At 46.0% G+C, this 21,137-nt stretch overlaps 1 protein-coding gene and 1 long non-coding RNA gene across 3 annotated transcripts; one reads left to right on the plus strand and one right to left on the minus strand.

The window, feature by feature from the left end:
• Positions 1-5,832: 5,832 nt before the first annotated feature.
• On the minus strand, positions 5,833-20,851 carry LOC127003676 (uncharacterized). The gene is made up of 4 exons (XM_050870600.1): positions 20,750-20,851; positions 12,321-12,513; positions 9,819-9,932; positions 5,833-7,709 (listed from the first exon to the last, which is right to left on the minus strand). The coding sequence occupies exons 1-4, from the start codon at positions 20,831-20,833 to the stop codon at positions 7,600-7,602; spliced, it is 501 nt and encodes a 166-aa protein (XP_050726557.1). The 5' UTR covers positions 20,834-20,851; the 3' UTR covers positions 5,833-7,599.
• Positions 15,104-16,529, plus strand: LOC127003677 (uncharacterized). 2 transcript variants are annotated; one of them, XR_007757319.1, is made up of 3 exons: positions 15,104-15,312; positions 15,822-16,045; positions 16,158-16,529. It is a non-coding gene; the product is annotated as an uncharacterized LOC127003677 (long non-coding RNA). The 2 variants fall into 2 exon arrangements; XR_007757318.1 differs by having other exon boundaries at positions 16,214-16,529.
• Positions 20,852-21,137: the final 286 nt, after the last annotated feature.

Consider the following 21,137-nt stretch of genomic DNA (forward strand, 5'->3'; position numbering starts at 1 on the left):
ACGCTTCCGCTTCTCACCTCAACAGTTTCCAAAGACCAAAAAAAAGATTAACTCTTAGACGACGGTGGAACTCTATACAGGTGCTCCAGCATACAGTCAGACAGTTTTGTATGGCAGAAATATAACACCAGTTCCAGATTGCGGTAGAATCTATATAAAGACGATAGTTAGAACACCTCTTATGCGCCGTAGCTATATTTACTGCTAACCACTGCACCATGAAGCCCCCCACTACTCTTGGAAATGCCCCCAACTCTTACAAAAGAAAGCCTTGTCAAACGTCTGTGGCTGGGCGCAGAAATGTTTAGGAATACGACTTTTAGGCTGGTATTACAAGACACTTCCGCTGCTCACATCAGCTACTTACAAAGGTCAAAGGGGGGATCAATCAGGTTCTAATAAGTCTTTTTTTAGGCTCAGGGTACAGAGGAAGGGTCACACTACCACCAGGGTCATAAAACTACCGCTGGAGATGCTCACAACTCCTACGAAAGCCTTGTCAAATGTATGTTTCTTAGGTTCATGGTACAGAGGAAGGGTCACACTACCACCAGGGTCATAAAACTACCCCTGGAAATGCTCACAACTCCTACGAAAGCCTTGTCAAATGTATGTTTCTTTAGGTTCATGGTAGAAAAGAAGGGTCAGACTACCACCAGGGTCATAAAACTACCACTGGAAATGCTCACAACTCCTACGAAAGCCTTGTCAAATGTATGTTTCTTAGGTTCATGGCACAGAAGAAGGGTCAGACTACCACCAGGGTCATATAACTACCCCTGGAAATGCTCACAACTCCTACGAAAGCCTTGTCAAATGTGTGTTTCTTAGGTTCATGGTACAGAAGAAGGGTCAGACTACCACCAGGGTCATTAAACTAACCCTGGAAATGCTCACAACTCCTACGAAAGCCTTGTCAAATGGATGTTTCTTTAGGTTCGTGGTACAGAAGAAGGGTCACACTACCACCAGGGTCATAAAACTACCCCTGGAAATGCTCACAACTCCTACAAAAGCCTTGTCAAATGTGTGTTTCTTAGGTTCATGGTACAGAAGAAGTGTCAAACTACCACCAGGGTCATAAAACTACCCCTGGAAATGCCCACAACTCCTACGAAAGCCTTGTCAATTGTATGTTTCTTTAGGTTCATGGTACAGAAGAAGGGTCAGACTACCACCAGGGTCATAAAACTACCCCTGGAAATGCTCACAACTCCTACGAAAGCCTTGTCAAATGTATGTTTCTTTAGGTTCATGGTACAAAAGAAGGGTCAGACTACTACCAGGGTCATAAAACTACCCCTGGAAATGCTCACAACTCCTACGAAAGCCTTGTCAAATGTATGTTTCTTTAGGTTCATGGTAGAAAAGAAGGGTCAGACTACCACCAGGGTCATAAAACTACCCCTGGAAATGCTCACAACTCCAACGAAAGCCTTGTCAAATGTATGTTTCTTTAGGTTCATGGTACAGAAGAAGTGTCAAACTACCACCAGGGTCATAAAACTACCCCTGGAAATGCTCACAACTCCAACGAAAGCCTTGTCAAATGTATGTTTCTTTAGGTTCATGGTACAGAAGTGTCAAACTACCACCAGAGTCATAAAACTACCGCTGGAAATGCTCATAACTCCTACGAAAGCCTTATCAAATGTGTGTTTCTTAGGTTCATGGTACAGAAGAAGGGTCAGACTACCACCAGGGTCATAAAACTAACCCTGGAAATGCTCACAACTCCTACGAAAGCCTCTTCAATTATGTGTTCTTAGGGGGCAATATGTCTGTTAATACGATCCTTAGTCTTGTGAGCTAAATAACAACACAGACATTGCGCCAAGACTCACCTTCCTCCGCTGGGGTGTCTCAGGGCTCGCCTCCATGGGACAGTTGTCGAGGCTATTGGCGGGCGTCTTGTCGATGGGCTTTCCGTATTTATCAAGGAGCCCAGCCATGATCTTCTTCTTCTCAATGGCCTGCAGGGGAATGGCAAATGTAAGAATTTTGAGGTATTTTGTTGATGTCATTATATTTGCAGCTGTCCTTATCACAGTAGCAGCGGGGATCATGTTTCTGAATGGTCCCTCCAAGCGAGAAAAATGAGAAAAAAATCATCCCTCACACAAACCATTTAATAATATACAGTTGAGTCCCATTTAGCCTACAACTCAAGCCTATAACAACATAATACTCTCAACATTGGTAGCAGCGGGGATCATGTTTCTTAATGGTCCCTCCAAGCGAGAAAAATAAGAAAAAATCACCCTCACACAAACCATTTTATAATATATATCAAAGCATTTGTGATCAGATTATGTATCATCTATTTTGGGGGGTTTATATCATGGCACAAATATGGCCCGTCGCTGCTACACGGTAAAGCCACAAATTTGGGCCGTCGCTGCTACACGGTAAAGCCACAAATTTGGCCCGTCGCTGCTACACGGTAAAGCCACAAATTTGGGCCGTCGCTGCTACACGGTAAAGCCACAAATTTGGGCCGTCGCTGCTACACGGTAAAGCCACAAATTTGGCCCGTCGCTGCTACACGGTAAAGCCACAAATTTGGCCCGTCGCTGCTACACGGTAAAGCCACAAATTTGGCCCGTTGCTGCTACATGGTAAAGCCACAAATTTGGCCCGTCGCTGCTACATGGTAAAGCCACAAATTTGGCCCGTCGCTGCTACATGGTAAAGCCACAAATTTGGCCCGTTGCTGCTACATGGTAAAGCCACAAATTTGGCCCGTCGCTGCTACTGGGTTAAGCCACAAATTTGGCCCGTCGCTGCTACTGGTAAAGCCACAAATTTGGCTGATCGCTGCTACACAGTAAAGCCACAAATTTGGGCCGTCGCTGCTACACGGTAAAGCCACAAATTTGGCCCGTCGCTGCTACACGGTAAACCCACAAATTTGGGCCGTCGCTGCTTCACGGTGAAGCCACAAATTTGGCGTCGCTGCTACGGTAAAGCCACAAATTTGACCCGTCGCTGCTACGGTAAAGCCACAAATTTGGGCCGTCGCTGCTACGGTAAAGCCACAAATTTGGCCCGTCGCTACACGGTAAAGCCACAAATTTGGCCCGTCGCTGCTACACGGTAAAGCCACAAATATGTGCAGTCGCTGCTTCACGGTAAAGCCACAAATTTGGCCCGTCACTGCTACACGGTAAAGCCACAAATTTGGCCCGTCGCTGCTTCACGGTAAAGCCACAAATTTGGGCCGTCGCTGCTTCACGGTAAAGCCACAAATTTGGCCCGTCGCTGCTTCACGGTAAAGCCACAAATTTGGCCCGTCGCTGCTTCACGGTAAAGCCACAAATTTGGCCCGTCGCTGCTACACGGTAAAGCCACAAATTTGGCCCGTCACTGCTACCGGGTTAATCCGATTTAACTTTAACCCAAACCGTCATATTGGTGTACAGTAATCCCTCACCATATCGCGGTTCACTTATCGCGGTCTCGTGGATTTTTAAATTGTAAATATTTAGTTTCATATCACGGATTTTTCGCTACATCGCGGGATTTTGCAGTACAGAGGTATTTTAATATATTCATTATTTTACTTATTTTGCATTAAAAGAAGCATTTTGTACCCTAAAAAATGTAAATATAAGAAAATTACGAAAGTATTAATAAGAATAAAATAAGTAGCGTAAAGCAGATGAGTAGACAGACTCACACGTATGTAAAACACAGCTACGGCCGCTTCCGCTTGAGCTAGTTTGCCCACGTGTGATCGTACACGGCACACTATTGGCTGATGGATGGGAGGCGGCCAACACTGTGTTCTGTATCCTGGGCGCTGATTGGCTCAACGACTGCATCATTTCTTGGTTTCTTGATTTCTTGATTTCCTGTTACGCTCCTCTTCTTCTTGTGACCACAACTTACCGACCACACGAGTAACCGACACGTTACTTACTGACCACACGAGTAACCGACACGTTACTTACCGACCACACGAGTAACCGACACGTTGGTGACTGAGTTTCTGACTAGAATTTTGATGAGTTTCCGGTGAAATGTAGCCGACTTTGAATCTCTCGAGAAACTAGTGGTTGGGTGACTGTTCACACGGACTGGGGTGAGATTCACAGAGATGCGTGCTTATATAAGTAATATATGTAAAATATATATAAATTATATAAGTAACAAAATAAATATAAGGTCACTATCTCGCGGATTTCCGCCTACCGCGGGGGGTTCTGGAACCTAACCCCCACAATAGACGAGGGATTGCTGTACTCGATGAACTCATACAGTTGAGTGAGTTGCGGCTAAACGCATCTGAAGGGGGAATTTTGGCAATTTGGGTGAAAATTATTGAAATTTTCAACCTTCGTGTATGGCGTCGTCACTCTTCACCCAACCAAGGTGACTGGTTGCCAGGCACATAATGCCGCGTAAAGCGGATGTAAATGGCTGGACATTTAAATGCCTTCACTGCGGACACACACCCTTATCCCTTATCCCCCTTAGAGACTGTGACGAAGGATTGTGTTCTGAGAGCACATCATCAGCGAGAGAAAGGAAGAGATGATGAAAAACTGAGCGTTGATATTAGCTTTGATGGTACGTGGCTCACCAGAGGTCACCAAAGTCTAATTGGTGCTACTTTTGTCATGGACATAGACACTGGAATGGTGCTTGATTCTGAGGTGCTCAGTAACTTTTGTAGGGCCTGTGCAATCATGAGGAAGAAGAAAGAAAAGGCTGCTTGTGATGAATGGCACAGAACACTCCATTCAGGAAAGTGCCAAGCTAACTTCAGTGGATTATCAGGGGCTATGGAGTCTGAAGGAGCAGTGAGAATGTGGGGAAGAGGTGAGGGGAAAGGGTACAGATATATAACATTCCTCAGTGATGGAGACTCAAGTTCCTTCAAGGCTGTGTGCAGCATGAACAATGGCAGTGGACTGTATGCTAGACGCAGTGTTGTAGAGGAGGAGTGTGTCAACCATGAACAAAAGCGACTGGGTACACGACTACGAAAACTGAAGGATGAACTGAAGGAGGAGAAAATAACTAACACAGGAAAAGTGATCAGGAAAAGTTTATTTGGTGGCAGGCATCAACTCACTGACAAGCAGATTGATGCTTTCACAAGGTACTACGGAAAAGCAATCAGGGACTGCACTGATGTTTTGACCATGAAACTGAAAATCTTGTCAGGATTTTGGCATGCAATTTCCTGTGATGGAGATCATCATCGTATACAGGGTAGGCGGTGGCTGAACTGGTAGCGTGCTGGGCCCACATTCACCGCGTGATGGACGACGCGGGTTCGAATCCCCACGCTACCACCTGGGATTTTTCAGTCACCGCCGAGTGGCTTAAAACTACCCACATGCTGTCCTGAAGACCACCCATCAACCCGGACTCTAGAGGAAGCCGTCCAAGCGAATCAAGAACGAGTTCCGGGGGGCAGCACGAGCCAATGCAAGATGGCGCCACTATAAACACTCGCCTGCGCCAGAACGGGCTGGGCCGACCATCAGGCCCCACCGGGAAGAAGCCTTGGGCCGACCATCAGGCCCCACCGGGAAGAAGCCTTGGGCCGACCATCAGGCCCCACCGGGAAGAAGCCTTGGGCCGACCATCAGGCCCCACCGGGAAGATGCCTTGGGCCGACCATCAGGCCCCACCTGGAAGAAGCCTTGGGCCGACCATCAGGCCCCACCTGGAAGAAGCCTTGGGCCGACCATCAGGCCCCACCTGGAAGAAGCCTTGGGCCGACCATCTGCCCACACCGGGAAGATGCCTACCGGCGCGATAGGCAGCAACGTAAAAAAATAAATAAATAAATAAATAAATAAAAAAATACACTGATTCTAGCTGGTATGTCTTGAAGAAGGCAAAGGAAGAAAACAAGCCACTCCCTTCCCATGACACCATGAAAAATTACATTCGACTGGACAAAACGTACGAGGACAGAGTGAGTGAAGTTTTCTATGACTTATCAAGCCCTGTCCTCCTTGAAAGGTGCCTGCGAGGAGAGACCCAGAACAGAAATGAAGGACTGCATTCCAAGCTCTGGCACCACCAAGGCAAGGCAAAGTTTGCTGGCCTCAAGAGGGTGACATTTGTGTCTCAACTCACCATCACTGAGCACAATTTTGGAAATGAGGCTAACAAATTTTTGCAACACCTTGGCCTATCCATGACATCACAGAGCGTGTTATCCAAACAGAGGATGGATAAAAGGAAAATAACGCCACGGAAAGCAGCGAAGAAGTCAAAGAAGAAAAGCAAGACAACACCTGGCCCAATTACCAGCCTGGTAAACAATCTGTCCTGGCAACAATGAGGCGGGCTGGGCTCCACCGAGACCCAGTGAATACGTTGTTTTCATTTTGGATATATATAATATATCAAAAATGTTATATAACCTAATGTGATTATAACAGGGGACCAGGAGCCTTGGTTTCTTTAGAGGTCTAGCAGGCAAGGGAGAACTCACCCTCCGTAGGGGCTATACAGGTGACATAAACGTGATGCAAACATGGCCTGAACCACCTAAACAACCACTGCCAACCTTCCAGGAATGGCCCAAGAGTTATATAAGTAAATGTTTGGGCCTGGTGCATGTTGGAGTGGTTGTTATGGGGTATTGAAGATGTTCACACAAAAATGTGTTTTTCTCAAAACTTTTTTTTGGCACACATAATGTTTAATAACTCTGTCAGTAATTGACCAATTTTAGAAATTCAGGAATCAAAATGATCACCACCCTCGTGTTAAGTAAACGTACTATGATCACGCATTAATTTCCTCAAATAAATTTATGACAAATTTATAAAACTTGAATTTTTGAGGAAATAAAAGGTAACATTTTGCAGTGTAATAAATTTGTTGTAACTTGGTTTTGTTTAGTGGGCGCAACATCTGTGGTCATATGCCGGAGAGAGGCAGAAGGGGAAGGTATTATAGGAGAAGGGAACAGTTGGAAAGTTTGGTTTAGTGGGCGCAACATCTGTGGTCATTTGCCGGAGAGAGACAGGAGGGGAAGGAATTATAGAAGGGAACAGACCCCAGGAGACGGGTCACAACCCCCGATTAATACCTGGTACACTGCTGGGTGGACAGGGGCGTAGGGTATCGGAAAAGCCGCCCAAATTTTTCCACTCCGCCCAGGAATCGAACCCGAGCTCTCTGGGTTGTGAGCCGAGTGTGCTAACCACTGCACCACGGAGCTCCCCCTGTAATGATGGTCTTGATTCCCTTAAAGGCTTATAACACTAACACCTACAGCATAATTCAAGAGGGTAGAGACTATTGTTTTATTTAATCGGGCAATAATGAGATTATTTTCATTATTATTATTATTAAGATCCATGACGGGACAAAAGCTCGTATTTTAAAACATTTCGTCGCCCATGTTCACATATTTGACATGACTTCTGTAGGAGCTGTAGGCCTTTCCAGGGGTAGTTTTATGACCCTGGTGGTAGTGTGACCCTTCTCCTGTGCCACGAACCTTAAAAACACTCATGAAAACCCGACTGATCCTCTCTCTGACCTTTAGAAATAGTTGATGTGAGAAGCGAAGGTCTCTTAAAATACGTCCCAAAGAACTCACCCAGACAAATAGCTTCCCCCTTAGTTGTGATCAGGACAATTTCCTCGTCGATTTCTATGCTGTCGTCGTAGCGGAGGACGCCGGGCAGCATGACCTTGGCCCCGTAGCAGATTGCATTCACTGCCGAGTCCTGAGGAACGACGGGAAAACATTAGGAGAATAACCAACTTCACGGCACTTTTTTTTAACCCGGTGGTGGCAGCAGCGGGGATCATGTTTCTTAATGGTCCTCCAAGCCCCTGTCGTCCCCCCCTCCCTCCCTCCATCCATCCCACTCCCTGCCTCTGCTTCATATTATTATTATTATTATTATTATTATTATTATTATTATTTTTTTTTTTTTTTGTTTTTTTTTGGTTTTTTTTGTTTTTTTACGTGTACGCCTATAGAACCAGTAGGCTTTCTTGAGGGGCCTGGATGGTGTTCGGCCCCAGCCCATCATGGCACAGGCAAGTGTTTATAGTGGCGCCATCTTCTCTTGGCTCATGCTGCCCCCCGGAACTCCTTCTTGATTCACTTGGACGGTTTCCTCTAGAGTCCGGGTTGATGGGTGGTCTTCAGGACAGCATGTGGGTAGTCTTAGGCCACTCAGTGGAATATATGATTTATGGAAAGTCAATCATTCGCTAATTTAGCTGCATGTCTGATGGAGCACTCGTAGGGTAGGAGGTGGCTGAGCGGTAGCGTGCTGGGCCCACATTCACCGTGTGATGGACGACGCGGGTTCGAATACGGTATTTATTTTTCAACAGAAACCTACCTCTTGTTTGATTTACATTGTTTTTGATTTACGCAACCTCTTCAAGGACGCAACACTCGCGTATATCGAGTGACCTCTATATATATATATATATATATATATATATATATATATATATATATATATATATATATATATATATATATATATATATATATATATATATATATATATATATATATTTTCTGGGTCATTCCATGAACTGTCTTCTGCAGTTATTAATACACACACACAGTATGACACGCAGGGAATGGACAGTTACTGGCATTACTTTGTGTTTTAGTGATAAAGAAACGATCAAATAATAAGGTTTCACATTAAACACCTTTTATTCACTATGATGGCTTCTTATCACAAGCATGTAACTGAAATATATAGTAACATTGCTCAGTAACGATATGAATGAAGAATGCCTTCATAGGTAGGGCTGCCATATCTGAACTATCAAAATTCCGGACCCCTCCACGAACACTGGACCATAGCCTAATGTTTGGCAACGCTGCCCGCAGGCACGACCACCGCCTCCATTTCAAAGCCATATATTCTTATTTCCCCACCTTCCTCGATTATTCTATGGCACTTTTAAGCTGTTCCACTGATCACCTCCAAGCATTAGAAGTCTACATGAAGCTTTTGTCATTGTTATATTGACCAAGGAAGGCAATGATGTTTGCGATCAGCAGCAAAGAGTGAGGAGCTTGGAGTTACAAAACACGACTATTCTGAAGCTATTTATTCTTATTTTTCCATCTCCCACTATCCCTCGGTAGTTATAGGCTGTGGGCATCTTCCCTTGATCACTGTCATGCATTAGAAGTCCACGGAAAGCTTTTGTTATCGTTATGTTGACCACGAAAGTCAAAGAGTGAGTCAGGGCTGAATAATAGGTATGGTGCGCGGGCGATGACGTCATCATCAAACGAGAGTATAAATTAAATCAATTACGCCATCCTAGTTTAGGATATCGACTAATTATGCATGTCCTATATATTGTGCATATGTTAGATTTAGTGTTGTCAACAATGATCATGAAAAGATAATTTTACTTTGTTTGAGTAATATGTCGATAGTTGGACTTCATTTGACTCTTTCCTTGGTGAACGAAAACACTTTGTGTCAAGATATTTCGACAACTCTTCGTAAGACATCATTGAATATTTCTTTTCTATTTTTTTTCTACCTTGTAAAATATATTTAGTCAAGTTATGATGAAGATACAGGAAAATAATGGTACTCTTGAAAATATATAACGATACTTGCGTGATCGAAAACAAACATACGCGGCGACATCACTTCATATCGCGACTGTACGTATGGCAAAACATCATCAGCTGCCACGTGGATGTTGGAATGGAGTGAGAAAATTGTTTAGGGTAAAGATATTATACTTTTCAAGCTTTTTGCTCAATGCTAGAAGACATTACAGACTTTATTCGATCCTGTAGACTTACAAACTGACAGAACACAGCAGCCACCCACCTGAGCCCACCTTCCTCAGCTCCTGCATCTGCGCGCCCACGCCCAGGAGAATGCCCAGGTGCACACACAAGGCGCTGATGTAGGTGCCGGCCTCACACCTCACCCGGAACACACCTGAACACAGCAGTCATGCATCAGTGGAGTCATGATCATGATGGTGGTCAACAGCATTAGACGTTGAAACAAGGAAAGTTTGGTTTAGTGGGTGCAACATCTGTGATCATATGCCGGAGAGACAGAAGGGGAAGGAAAGGTTTGGAAGGTTTGGTTTAGTGGGCGCAACATCTGTGGTCATATGCCGGAGAGAGACATAAGGGGAAGGAAAAGTTTGGAAAGTTTGGTTTAGTCAGTGCAACATCTGTGATCATATGCCGGAGAGACAGAAGGGGAAGGAAAGGTTTGGAAGGTTTGGTTTAGTGGGCGCAACATCTGTGGTCATATGCCGGAGAGACAGAAGGGGAAGGAAAAGTTTGGAAAGTTTGGTTTAGTGGGCGCAACATCTGTGGTCATATGCCGGAGAGAGACAGAAGGGGAAGGAAAAGTTTGGAAAGTTTGGTTTAGTGGGCACAACATCTGTAGTCACATGCCGGAGAGAGACAGAAGGGGAAGGAAAAGTTTTTTAAAGTTTTGTTTAGTGGGCGCAACATCTGTGATCATATGCCGGAGAGAGACAGAAGGGGAAGGAAAAGTTTGGAAAGTTTGGTTTAGTGGGCACAACATCTGTGATCATATGCCGGAGAGAGACAGAAGGGGAAGGAAAAGTTTGGAAAGTTTTGTTTAGTGGGCGCAACATCTGTGGTCATATGCCGGAGAGAGACAGAAGGGGAAGGAAAAGTAGGAAAGTTTTGTTTAGTGGGCGCAACATTTGTGATCATATGCCGGAGAGAGACAAAAGGGGAAGGAAAAGTTGGAAAGTTTTGTTTAGTGGGCACAACATCTGTGATCATATGCCGGAGAGAGACAGAAGGGGAAGGAAAAGTTTGGAAGGTTTGGTTTAGTGGGCACAACATCTGTGGTCAAATGCTGGAGAGAGACAGAAGGGGAAGGAATTATAGGAGAAGGGAAAAGTTGGAAAGTTTGGTTTAGTGGGCGCAACATCTGTGGTCATATGCCGGAGAGAGACAGAAGGGGAAGGAATTATAGAAGGGAAAAAGTTGGAAAGTTTGGTTTAGTGGGCGCAACATCTGTGGTCATATGCCGGAGAGAGACAGAAGGGGAAGGAATTACAGAAGGGAAAAGTTGGAAAGTTTGGTTTAGTGGGCGCAACATCTGTGGTCATATGCCGGAGAGAGACAGAAGGGGAAGGAATTACAGAAGGGAAAAGTTGGAAAGTTTGGTTTAGTGGGCGCAACATCTGTGGTCATATGCCGGAGAGAGACAGAAGGGGAAGGAATTATAGGAGAAGGGAACAGTTGGAAAGTTTGGTTTAGTGGGCGCAACATCTGTGGTCATATGCCAGAGAGAGACAGGAAGGAAAGGAATTATAGAAGGGAACAGACCCCCCAGGAGACGGGACACAACCCCCGATTTATACCTGGTACCCATTCACTGCTGGGTGGACAGGGGCGTAGGGTATCGGAAAAGCCGCCCAAATTTTTCCACTCTGCCCAGGAATCAAACCCGGGATCTCTCGGTTGTGAGCTGAGTGTGTTAACCACTGCACCACAAAGCCCCTACACATTTTGAAACTTATGATGAAACACAATAATAACAGAAGTGGCTAAAATCATCACTGCTGTTTAACCTGTGCCCCTCAACTCAAATTCACGGCTAAAGTCAGCCAAGGCATGGGAGAAGTTGGAGCACCCGATTTAGCCTACAACTCAAGCCTATAACAACATAATAATACTCTCAACATTCCATCTTTAACCCGGTAGCAGCGGGGATCATGTTTCTTAATGGTCCCTCCAAGCGAGAAAAATGAGAAAAAATCACCCCTCACACAAACCATTTCATAATATATATCAAAGCATTTGTGATCAGATTATGTATCATCTATTTTGGGGAGTTTATATCATGGCACAAATTTGGCCCCTCGCTGCTACACGGTGAAGCCACAAATTTGGCCTGTCGCTGCTACACGGTGAAGCCACAAATTTGGCCTGTCGCTGCTACACGGTGAAGCCACAAATTTGGCCTGTTGCTACTACACGGTGAAGCCACAAATTTGGCCTGTCGCTGCTACATGGTAAAGCCACAAATTTGGCCTGTCGCTGCTACATGGTAAAGCCACAAATTTGGCCTGTCGCTGCTACACGGTGAAGCCACAAATTTGGCCTGTTGCTACTACACGGTGAAGCCACAAATTTGGCCTGTTGCTACTACACGGTGAAGCCACAAATTTGGCCTGTTGCTACTACACGGTGAAGCCACAAATTTGGCCTGTTGCTACTACACGGTGAAGCCACAAATTTGGCCTGTCGCCGCTACACGGTGAAGCCACAAATTTGGCCTGTCGCTGCTACCGGGTTAAGCTTCAGAGCAAACAACAGACAACCTTACCCAAATTTTTCTCTGCGTCAAACTCCAGAAGCTCAAGGTTGCATACACTTCTGACTTGTAACGACCTGGGTGCAGATTTCCAAGGCGGTCGCTTAAACTGTGGCCCCTTGAGTCTGGCCAATGCCGGTGAGAAAGACCGATAAGGCCTCAGAGGCGGTCGCTGAAACTGTGGCCCTTTGAGTCTGTCAAATGCCTGTAAGAAAGACCGATCAGGCTGGCAATTAGCATCATCCGAAGCTAAACACCCACACTAATTCTAGATAAAAAGTTGGAAAGTTTGGTTTAGTGGGCGGAACATCTGTGGTCATATGCCGGAGAGAGAAAGGAGGGGAAGGAATTATAGGAGAAGGAAAAAGTTGGAAAGTTTGGTTTAGTCGGCGCAACATCTGTGGTCATATGCCGGAGAGAGACAGGAGGGGAAGGAATTACAGGAGAAGGGAAAAGTTGAAAAGTTTGGTTTAGTCGGCGCAACATCTGTGGTCATATGCCAGAGAGAGACAGGAGGGGAAGGAATTATGGGAAAAGGGAACAGACCCCAGGAGACGGGACACAATCTCCGATTAATACCTGGTACCCATTCACTGCTGGGTGGACAGGGGCGTAAGGTATCGGAAAAGCCGCCCAAATTTTTCCACTCCGCCCGGGAATCGAACCCAGGCTCTCTCAGTTGTGAGCCGAGTGTGCTAACCACTGCACCACGAAGCCCCCAATTCTAGATAAAGGGATCACACAGGAGAATAAGTGAACTGTTACTGTCTGATGAAAGCTACGGACCTGTAACACAACCCCACTAAGGGAAACCTCACCCTGTCAAAGTAACAAGTCTTCAAAACTCAAAACAAAAACAGATCATTCATACTAGAGCAGCTAATCACTCTGACATGATTTCTTGATGTATAAATAAAAACTCACACTGGCAGACGATAAAGTTATATTTTCAACCAAACAGTTTCGGTGGACACTGCCGCCATCTTCAGCGGTGTAAAGCAAGAGTAGAAGTGGGTGGAGTGAGTACAAGTGTCCACCGAAACTGTTTGGTTGAAAATATAACTATCGCCTCATCTTCTATCTTCTATCGCTAGTTTCACGCTGACGGCTCTGCTGAACTTGCTAACTGCTTTCTACTCATGCCTATCCCTATACTGTCCAAACCCCTTATGCAAGAGTTAACCAGCATCTTCACTCTTTCATCCCTGTACTGTCCAAACCCCTTATGCAAGAGTTAACCAGCATCTTCACTCTTTCATCCCTGTACTGTCCAAACCCCTTATGCAAGAGTTAACCAGCATCTTCACTCTTTCATCCCTGTACTGTCCAAACCCCTTATGCAAGAGTTAACCAGCATCTTCACTCTTTCATCCCTATACTGTCCAAACCCCTTATGCAAGACTTAACCAGCATCTTCACTCTTTCATCCCTATACTGTCCAAACCCCTTATGCAAGAGTTAACCAGCATCTTCACTCTTTCATCCCTATACTGTCCAAACCCCTTATGCAAGAGTTAACCAGCATCTTCACTCTTTCATCCCTGTACTGTCCAAACCCCTTATGCAAGAGTTAACCAGCATCTTCACTCTTTCATCCCTATACTGTCCAAACCCCTTATGCAAGAGTTAAGGGGGGCGACTACCTCCCCCCCTACAGCTCTTTTGGTAGGTCCAATAGCCTTGAAATTTTATTATGTTGTTTGTTGGTGTTAATGAGGAGTGTATTGTGAATTTCATGGAGATTGGGTGAATGATAGGGGGCACTGAGGTAAAACGCGTTTTTTTTCAATTTGTTTCACAGGCTTTATTTTTAAGTCAATCACTTTGAAAAAATTACCAATGAAACTTCGATTATATATCTACATTTTGTCGGGAACAGATTTTGATTTTGCTTTTATCTTTGAGAAAATTTTTAAAATTGTTTTCACACTTGATTTTCTCCGCTCTGTATCCCGTTTTCTATGGCCATATTGAAAATCTATTCCAATAAAAAATCGGCCTTTGATTGAAGTTTTATTGATACCTAAAAATTGTCAGTAAGATGATTTACTGATGTTTTGAAATTTTTTGAAGTGTAAAAAACCAACTTTTGAGAAATCGGCTCCTAGTTTTTTTTTTTGCATTTACCCGTCATGCCCTTCATAATTGTCCGATTGAGATGAAATTTTCACACATGATTGTGCAAACCTTGCTGATTGACTGGAGATATTGATAAGATCTGGTCCCTTTCTTTCTCAGTGTTGAGAAAGTATTATTCACTGGTATGTGAGGGTGTCAAAAGCCACCTTTCTCATTGTCGCCAGATTTTATCAATATTCTCCAGGCTGGTATTCTTCATCCTTCTTCTGCTGTTTTCTTTTCTTTTGGACTGGATGTGGAAGAATGTAGTGGTAAACCAGAGCAGCAAAGCGACCTCCTCTAAGCAAAGCAAGGACGCACTGATCGTGATCTACAGTCCTCTCGGCCTCGGGCAGCATGACTCCTCCATCCACCCTCTCTGAGATGCCATGTGATGCAGATTCATAAAGAAGAAATAATTTTTATTGAAAATTTACGCGTATATAAGCATTGAATGACACCACGTGTGTAACGCGTGACTCAGGCCTCTGCCTACGCAACTGCTGGGTATTTAAACATGGCTTCCGGCCGTAAGGATTTAATTTGACCAAAACAAACCTTACCACTTGATAATTTAGGCTATCTCGGCCACAGTGAGCGAAGAAAAAGAATTTCTCAGATTTCAAAAATATTCGGCCAAAAATACCCCGTAGCCGCCCCCCTTAACCAGCATCTTCACTCTTTCATCCCTGTACTGTCCAAACCCCTTATGCAAGAGTTAACCAGCATCTTCACTCTTTCATCCCTATACTGTCCAAACCCCTTATGCAAGAGTTTACCAGCATCTTCACTCTTTCATCCCTATACTGTCCAAACCCCTTATGCAAGAGTTAACCAGCATCTTCACTCTTTCATCCCTATACTGTCCAAACCCCTTATGCAAGAGGTAACCAGCATCTTCACTCTTTCATCCCTATACTGTCCAAACCCCTTATGCAAGAGTTAACCAGCATCTTCACTCTTTCATCCCTGTACTGTCCAAACCCCTTATGCAAGAGTTAACCAGCATCTTCACTCTTTCATCCCTGTACTGTCCAAACCCCTTATGCAAGAGTTAACCAGCATCTTCACTCTTTCATCCCTATACTGTCCAAACCCGTTATGCAAGAGTTAACCAGCATCTTCACTCTTTCATCCCTGTACTGTCCAAACCCCTTATGCAAGAGTTAACCAGCATCTTCACTCTCTCATCCCTATACTGTCCAAACCCGTTATGCAAGAGTTAACCAGCATCTTCACTCTTTCATCCCTATACTGTCCAAACCCCTTATGCAAGAGTTAACCAGCATCTTCACTCTTTCATCCCTATACTGTCCAAACCCCTTATGCAAGAGTTAACCAGCATCTTCACTCTTTCATCCCTATACTGTCCAAACCAAACCACTTATGCAAGAGTTAACCAGCATCTTCACTCTTTCATCCCTATACTGTCCAAACCCCTTATGCAAGAGTTAACCAGCATCTTCACTCTTTCATCCCTATACTGTCCAAACCCCTTATGCAAGAGTTAACCAGCATCTTCACTCTTTCATCCCTATACTGTCCAAACCCCTTATGCAAGAGTTAACCAGCATCTTCACTCTTTCATCCCTATACTGTCCAAACCCCTTATGCAAGAGGTAACCAGCATCTTCACTCTTTCATCCCTATACTGTCCAAACCCCTTATGCAAGAGTTATCCAGCATCTTCACTCTTTCATCCCTATACTGTCCAAACCCCTTATGCAAGAGTTAACCAGCATCTTCACTCTCTCATCCCTATACTGTCCAAACCCCTTATGCAAGAGTTAACCAGCATCTTCACTCTTTCATCCCTATACTGTCCAAACCCCTTATGCAAGAGTTCACCAGCATCTTCACTCTTTCATCCCTATACTGTCCAAACCCCTTATGCAAGAGTTAACCAGCATCTTCACTCTTTCATCCCTATACTGTCCAAACCCCTTATGCAAGAGTTAACCAGCATCTTCACTCTTTCATCCCTATACTGTCCAAACCCCTTATGCAAGAGTTAACCAGCATCTTCACTCTTTCATCCCAATACTGTCCAAACCCCTTATGCAAGAGGTAACCAGCATCTTCACTCTTTCATCCCTATACTGTCCAAACCCCTTATGCAAGAGTTAACCAGCATCTTCACTCTTTCATCCCTATACTGTCCAAACCCCTTATGCAAGAGTTAACCAGCATCTTCACTCTCTCATCCCTATACTGTCCAAACCCCTTATGCAAGAGTTAACCAGCATCTTCACTCTTTCATCCCTATACTGTCCAAACCCCTTATGCAAGAGTTCACCAGCATCTTCACTCTTTCATCCCTATACTGTCCAAACCCCTTATGCAAGAGTTAACCAGCATCTTCACTCTTTCATCCCTCACGCTGGTAAACTCTGTAACAATCTTCCTTCATCTGTATTTCCTCCTGCCTACGACTTAAACTCTTTCAAGAGGAGGGTATCAGGACACCTCTCCTCCCGAAACTGACCTCTCTTTCGGCGAGCTCTTTGGATTTTTTTTTGTAGGAGCAGCGAGTAGCGGGCTTTTCTTCTGTGCCCTTGAGCTGTCTCCTTTGTTGTAAAAAAAATAAATAAATAAATAAATAAAAGATGAGGCGAGACGTGTTTGTGACATGTATCCAGCACCTACCTCCACCCCTGCCTTCCCCTACTCCCACCCCTCCCTTTCCCTCCCTCCTATCCACCCCTGCCTTCCCCTACTCCCACCCCTCCCTTTCCCTCCCTCCAATCCACCCCTGCCTTCCCCTCCCACCCCTACCTTTCCCTCCCTCATATCCACCCCTGCCTTCCCCTACTCCCACCCCTCCCTTTCCCTCCCTCCTATCCACCCCTGCCTTCCCCTACTCCCACCCCTCCCTTTCCCTCCCTCCTATCCACCCCTGCCTTCCCCTACTCCCACCCCTTCCTATCCACCCCTGCCTTCCCCTACTCCCACTCTCCCTTTCCCTCCCTCCTATCCACCCCTGCCTTCCCTACTCCCACCCCTCCTTTCCCTCCCTCCTATCCACCCCTGCCTTCCCCTACTCCCACCCCTCCTTTCCCTCCCTCCTATCCACCCCTGCCTTACCCTACACCCACCCCTCCTTTCCCTCCTCCTATCCACCCCTGCCTTCCCTACTCCCACCCTCCCTTTCCTCCCTCCTATCCACCCCTGCCTTCCCTAATCCCTCCCTACCTTTCCCTCCCTCCTATCCACCCCTGCCTTCCCCTACTCCCACTCTCCCTTTCCCTCCCTCCTATCCACCCCTGCCTTCCCCTACTCCCACCCCTTCCTATCCACCCCTGCCTTCCCCTACTCCCACCCTCCCTTTCCCTCCCTCCTATCCACCCCTGCCTTCCCCTACTCCCCCTCCCTTTCCCTCCCTCCTATCCACCCCTGCCTTCCCTACTCCCACCCCTCCCTTTCCCTCCCTCCTATCCACCCCTGCCTTCCCCTCCCCACCCCTCCCTTTCCCTCCCTCCTATCCACCCCTGCCTTCCCCTACTCCCACTCTCCCTTTCCCTCCCTCCTATCCACCCCTGCCTTCCCCTACTCCCACCCCTCCCTTTCCCTCCCTCCTATCCACCCCTGCCTTCCCCTCCCACCCCTCCCTCCTATCCACCCCTGCCTTCCCTACTCCCACCCTCCCTTTCCCTCCCTCCTATCCACCCCTGCCTTCCCCTCCCTTTCCCTCCCTCCTATCCACCCCTGCCTTCCCCTACTCCCCACCCCTCCCTTTCCCTCCTCCTATCCACCCCTGCCTTCCCCTACTCCCACCCCTCCCTTTCCCTTCCACCAAACCACCCCAGCCTTCCCCTCCCCACCCCTCCCTTTCCTCCCTCCTATCCACCCCTGCCTTCCCCTCTCCCACCCTCCCTTTCCATCCCTCCTATCCACCCCTGCCTTCCCTACTCCCACCCTCCCTTTCCCTCCCTCCTATCCACCCCTTCCTTACCCAACTCCCACCCTCCTTTCCATCCCTCCCTATCCACCCCTGCCTTCCCCTCTCCCACCCTCCCTTTCCATCCCTCCTATCCACCCCTGCCTTCCCCTACTCCCACCCCATCCTTTCCCACCCTCCTATCCACCCCCGCCTTCCCCAACTCCCACCCTCCTTTCCATCCCTCCTATCCACCCCTGCCTTCCCCTACTCTACCCACCTTTCCCTCCCTCCTATCCACCCTGCCTTCCCCTACTCCCACCCCTCCCTTTCCCTCCCTCCTATCCACCCCTGCCTTCCCCTACTCCCACCCCTTCCTTTCCCTCCCTCCTATCCACCACTGCCTTCCCCTCTCCCACCCTCCCTTTCCCTCCCTCCTATAGTCAATCCAAGAACTGGGATTGGGGGAGATCATGATTAAAGATCATCATCATATCAATCACTTCAGCTCCTGCCTATTACACACACACACAAGTATATATTATTGCCGACACTGAGGCTGGTACTACAAGACTCTGCCACATCACATCAGCTATTTCTAAAGGTCAAAGAAGGGATCAATTGGGTTCTAATGCGTGTTTCTTTAGGTTCATGGTACAGAGGAAGGGTCACACTACCACCAGGGTCATAAAACTACTCTTGGAAATGCCCACAACTCCTAGGAAAGCCTTGTTAAATATGTGTTTCTTAGGTTCATGGTACAGAGGAAGGGTCACACTACCACCAGGGTCATAAAACTACTCCTGGAAATGCCCACAACTCCTAGGAAAGCCTTGTCAAATATGTGTTTCTTAGGTTCATGGTACAGAGGAAGGGTCACACTACCACCAGGGTCATAAAACTACTCTTGGAAATGCCCACAACTCCTAGGAAAGCCTTGTCAAATATGTGTTCCTTAGGTTCATGGTACAGAGGAAGGGTCACACTACCACCAGGGTCATAAAACTACTCCTGGAAATGCCCACAACTCCTAGGAAAGCCTTGTCAAATATGTGTTTCTTAGGTTCATGGTACAGAGGAAGGTCACACTACCACCAGGTTCATAAAACTACTCCTGGAAATGCCCACAACTCCTAGGAAAGCCTTGTCAAATATGTGTTTCTTAGGTTCATGGTACAGAGGAAGGGTCACACTACCACCAGGGTCATAAAACTACTCCTGGAAATGCCCACAACTCCTAGGAAAGCCTTGTCAAATATGTGTTTCTTAAGTTCACAGTACAAAAGAAGGGTCACACTACCACCAGGGTCATAAAACTACCCCTGGAAATGCTCACAACTCCTACGAAAGCCTTGTCAAGTATGTGTTTCTTAGGTTCATGGTACAGAGGAAGGGTCACACTACCACCAGGGTCATAAAACTACTCCTGGAAATGCCCACAACTCCTAGGAAAGCCTTGTCAAATATGTGTTTCTTAGGTTCATGGTACAGAGGAAGGGTCACACTACCACCGGGGTCATGAACTACCCATGGAAATGCTCACAAGTCCTAGGAAAGCCTTGTCAAATATGTGTTTCTTAGGTTCATGGTACAGAGGAAGGGTCACACTACCACCAGGGTCAAAAAACTACTCCTGGAAATGCCCACAACTCCTAGGAAAGCCTTGTCAAATATGTGTTTCTTAGGTTCATGGTACAGAGGAAGGGTCACACTACCACCAGGGTCACAAAACTACCCCTGGAAATGCCCACAACTCCTAGGAAAGCCTTGTCAAATATGTGTTTCTTAGGTTCATGGTACAGAGGAAGGGTCACACTACCACCAGGGTCATAAAACTACTCCTGGAAATGCCCATAACTCCTACGAAAGCCTTGTCAAATATGTGTTTCTTAGGTTCATGGTACAGAGGAAGGGTCACACTACCACCAGGGTCATAAAACTACTCCTGGAAATGCCCACAACTCCTAGGAAAGCCTTGTCAAATATGTGTTTCTTAGGTTCATGGTACAAAGGGTCACACTACCACCAGGATCATAAAACTACCCCTGGAAACGCCCACAACTCCCATGAAAGCCTTGTTAAATATGTGTTTCTTAAGTTCACAGTACAGAAGAAGGGTCACACTACCACCAGGGTCATAAAACTACCCCTGGAAATGCTCACAACTCCCATGAAAGCCTTGTTAAATATGTGTTTCTTAAGTTCACGGTACAGAAGAAGGGTCACACTACCACCAGGGTCATAAAACTACCCCTGGAAATGCTCACAACTCCCATGAAAGCCTTGTTACATATGTGTTTCTTAAGTTCACGGTACAGAAGAAGGGTCACACTACCACCAGGGTCATAAAACTACCCCTGGAAATGCTCACAACTCCTACGAAAGCCTTGTCAAGTATGTGTTCCTGGGCAGCAAAATGTCTCATAATACAACCCTGAGAGCTTACCAGTTTGAAACTCTCCTCACTACTCAGATTCTCTTGCAGGCGGAAGACACACACATACTCCTTGTCGGCCCTCTGCTGGGACATGACCAGCTGCGTGGCCCTCTCCAGCAAGGGTGGCAGTACGGTACGGTACGTAATAAATATCGTAATTCCGCATGCTTAAAAATACCGTACCGTAAATTTGTACCGTTACCAAAAAACTGTACCGTACTAGTATGAAAAAATAAAATTTCGTACCGTAATTTCGTACCCAATATCGTACCAATGCGATAAGCTGCCTACATCTCTAAAATTAACCAATTTTATGAAGTACTTGTGGAAACACTTCCTTATTGATGAGACTGAAGATTAAGTTCATATAACTGTTTTTAGTTTTCTTATTAATGAA

The sequence above is a fragment of the Eriocheir sinensis genome, chromosome 26 (assembly GCF_024679095.1).
Source record: "Eriocheir sinensis breed Jianghai 21 chromosome 26, ASM2467909v1, whole genome shotgun sequence".
Lineage (NCBI taxonomy): Eukaryota > Metazoa > Arthropoda > Malacostraca > Decapoda > Varunidae > Eriocheir > Eriocheir sinensis.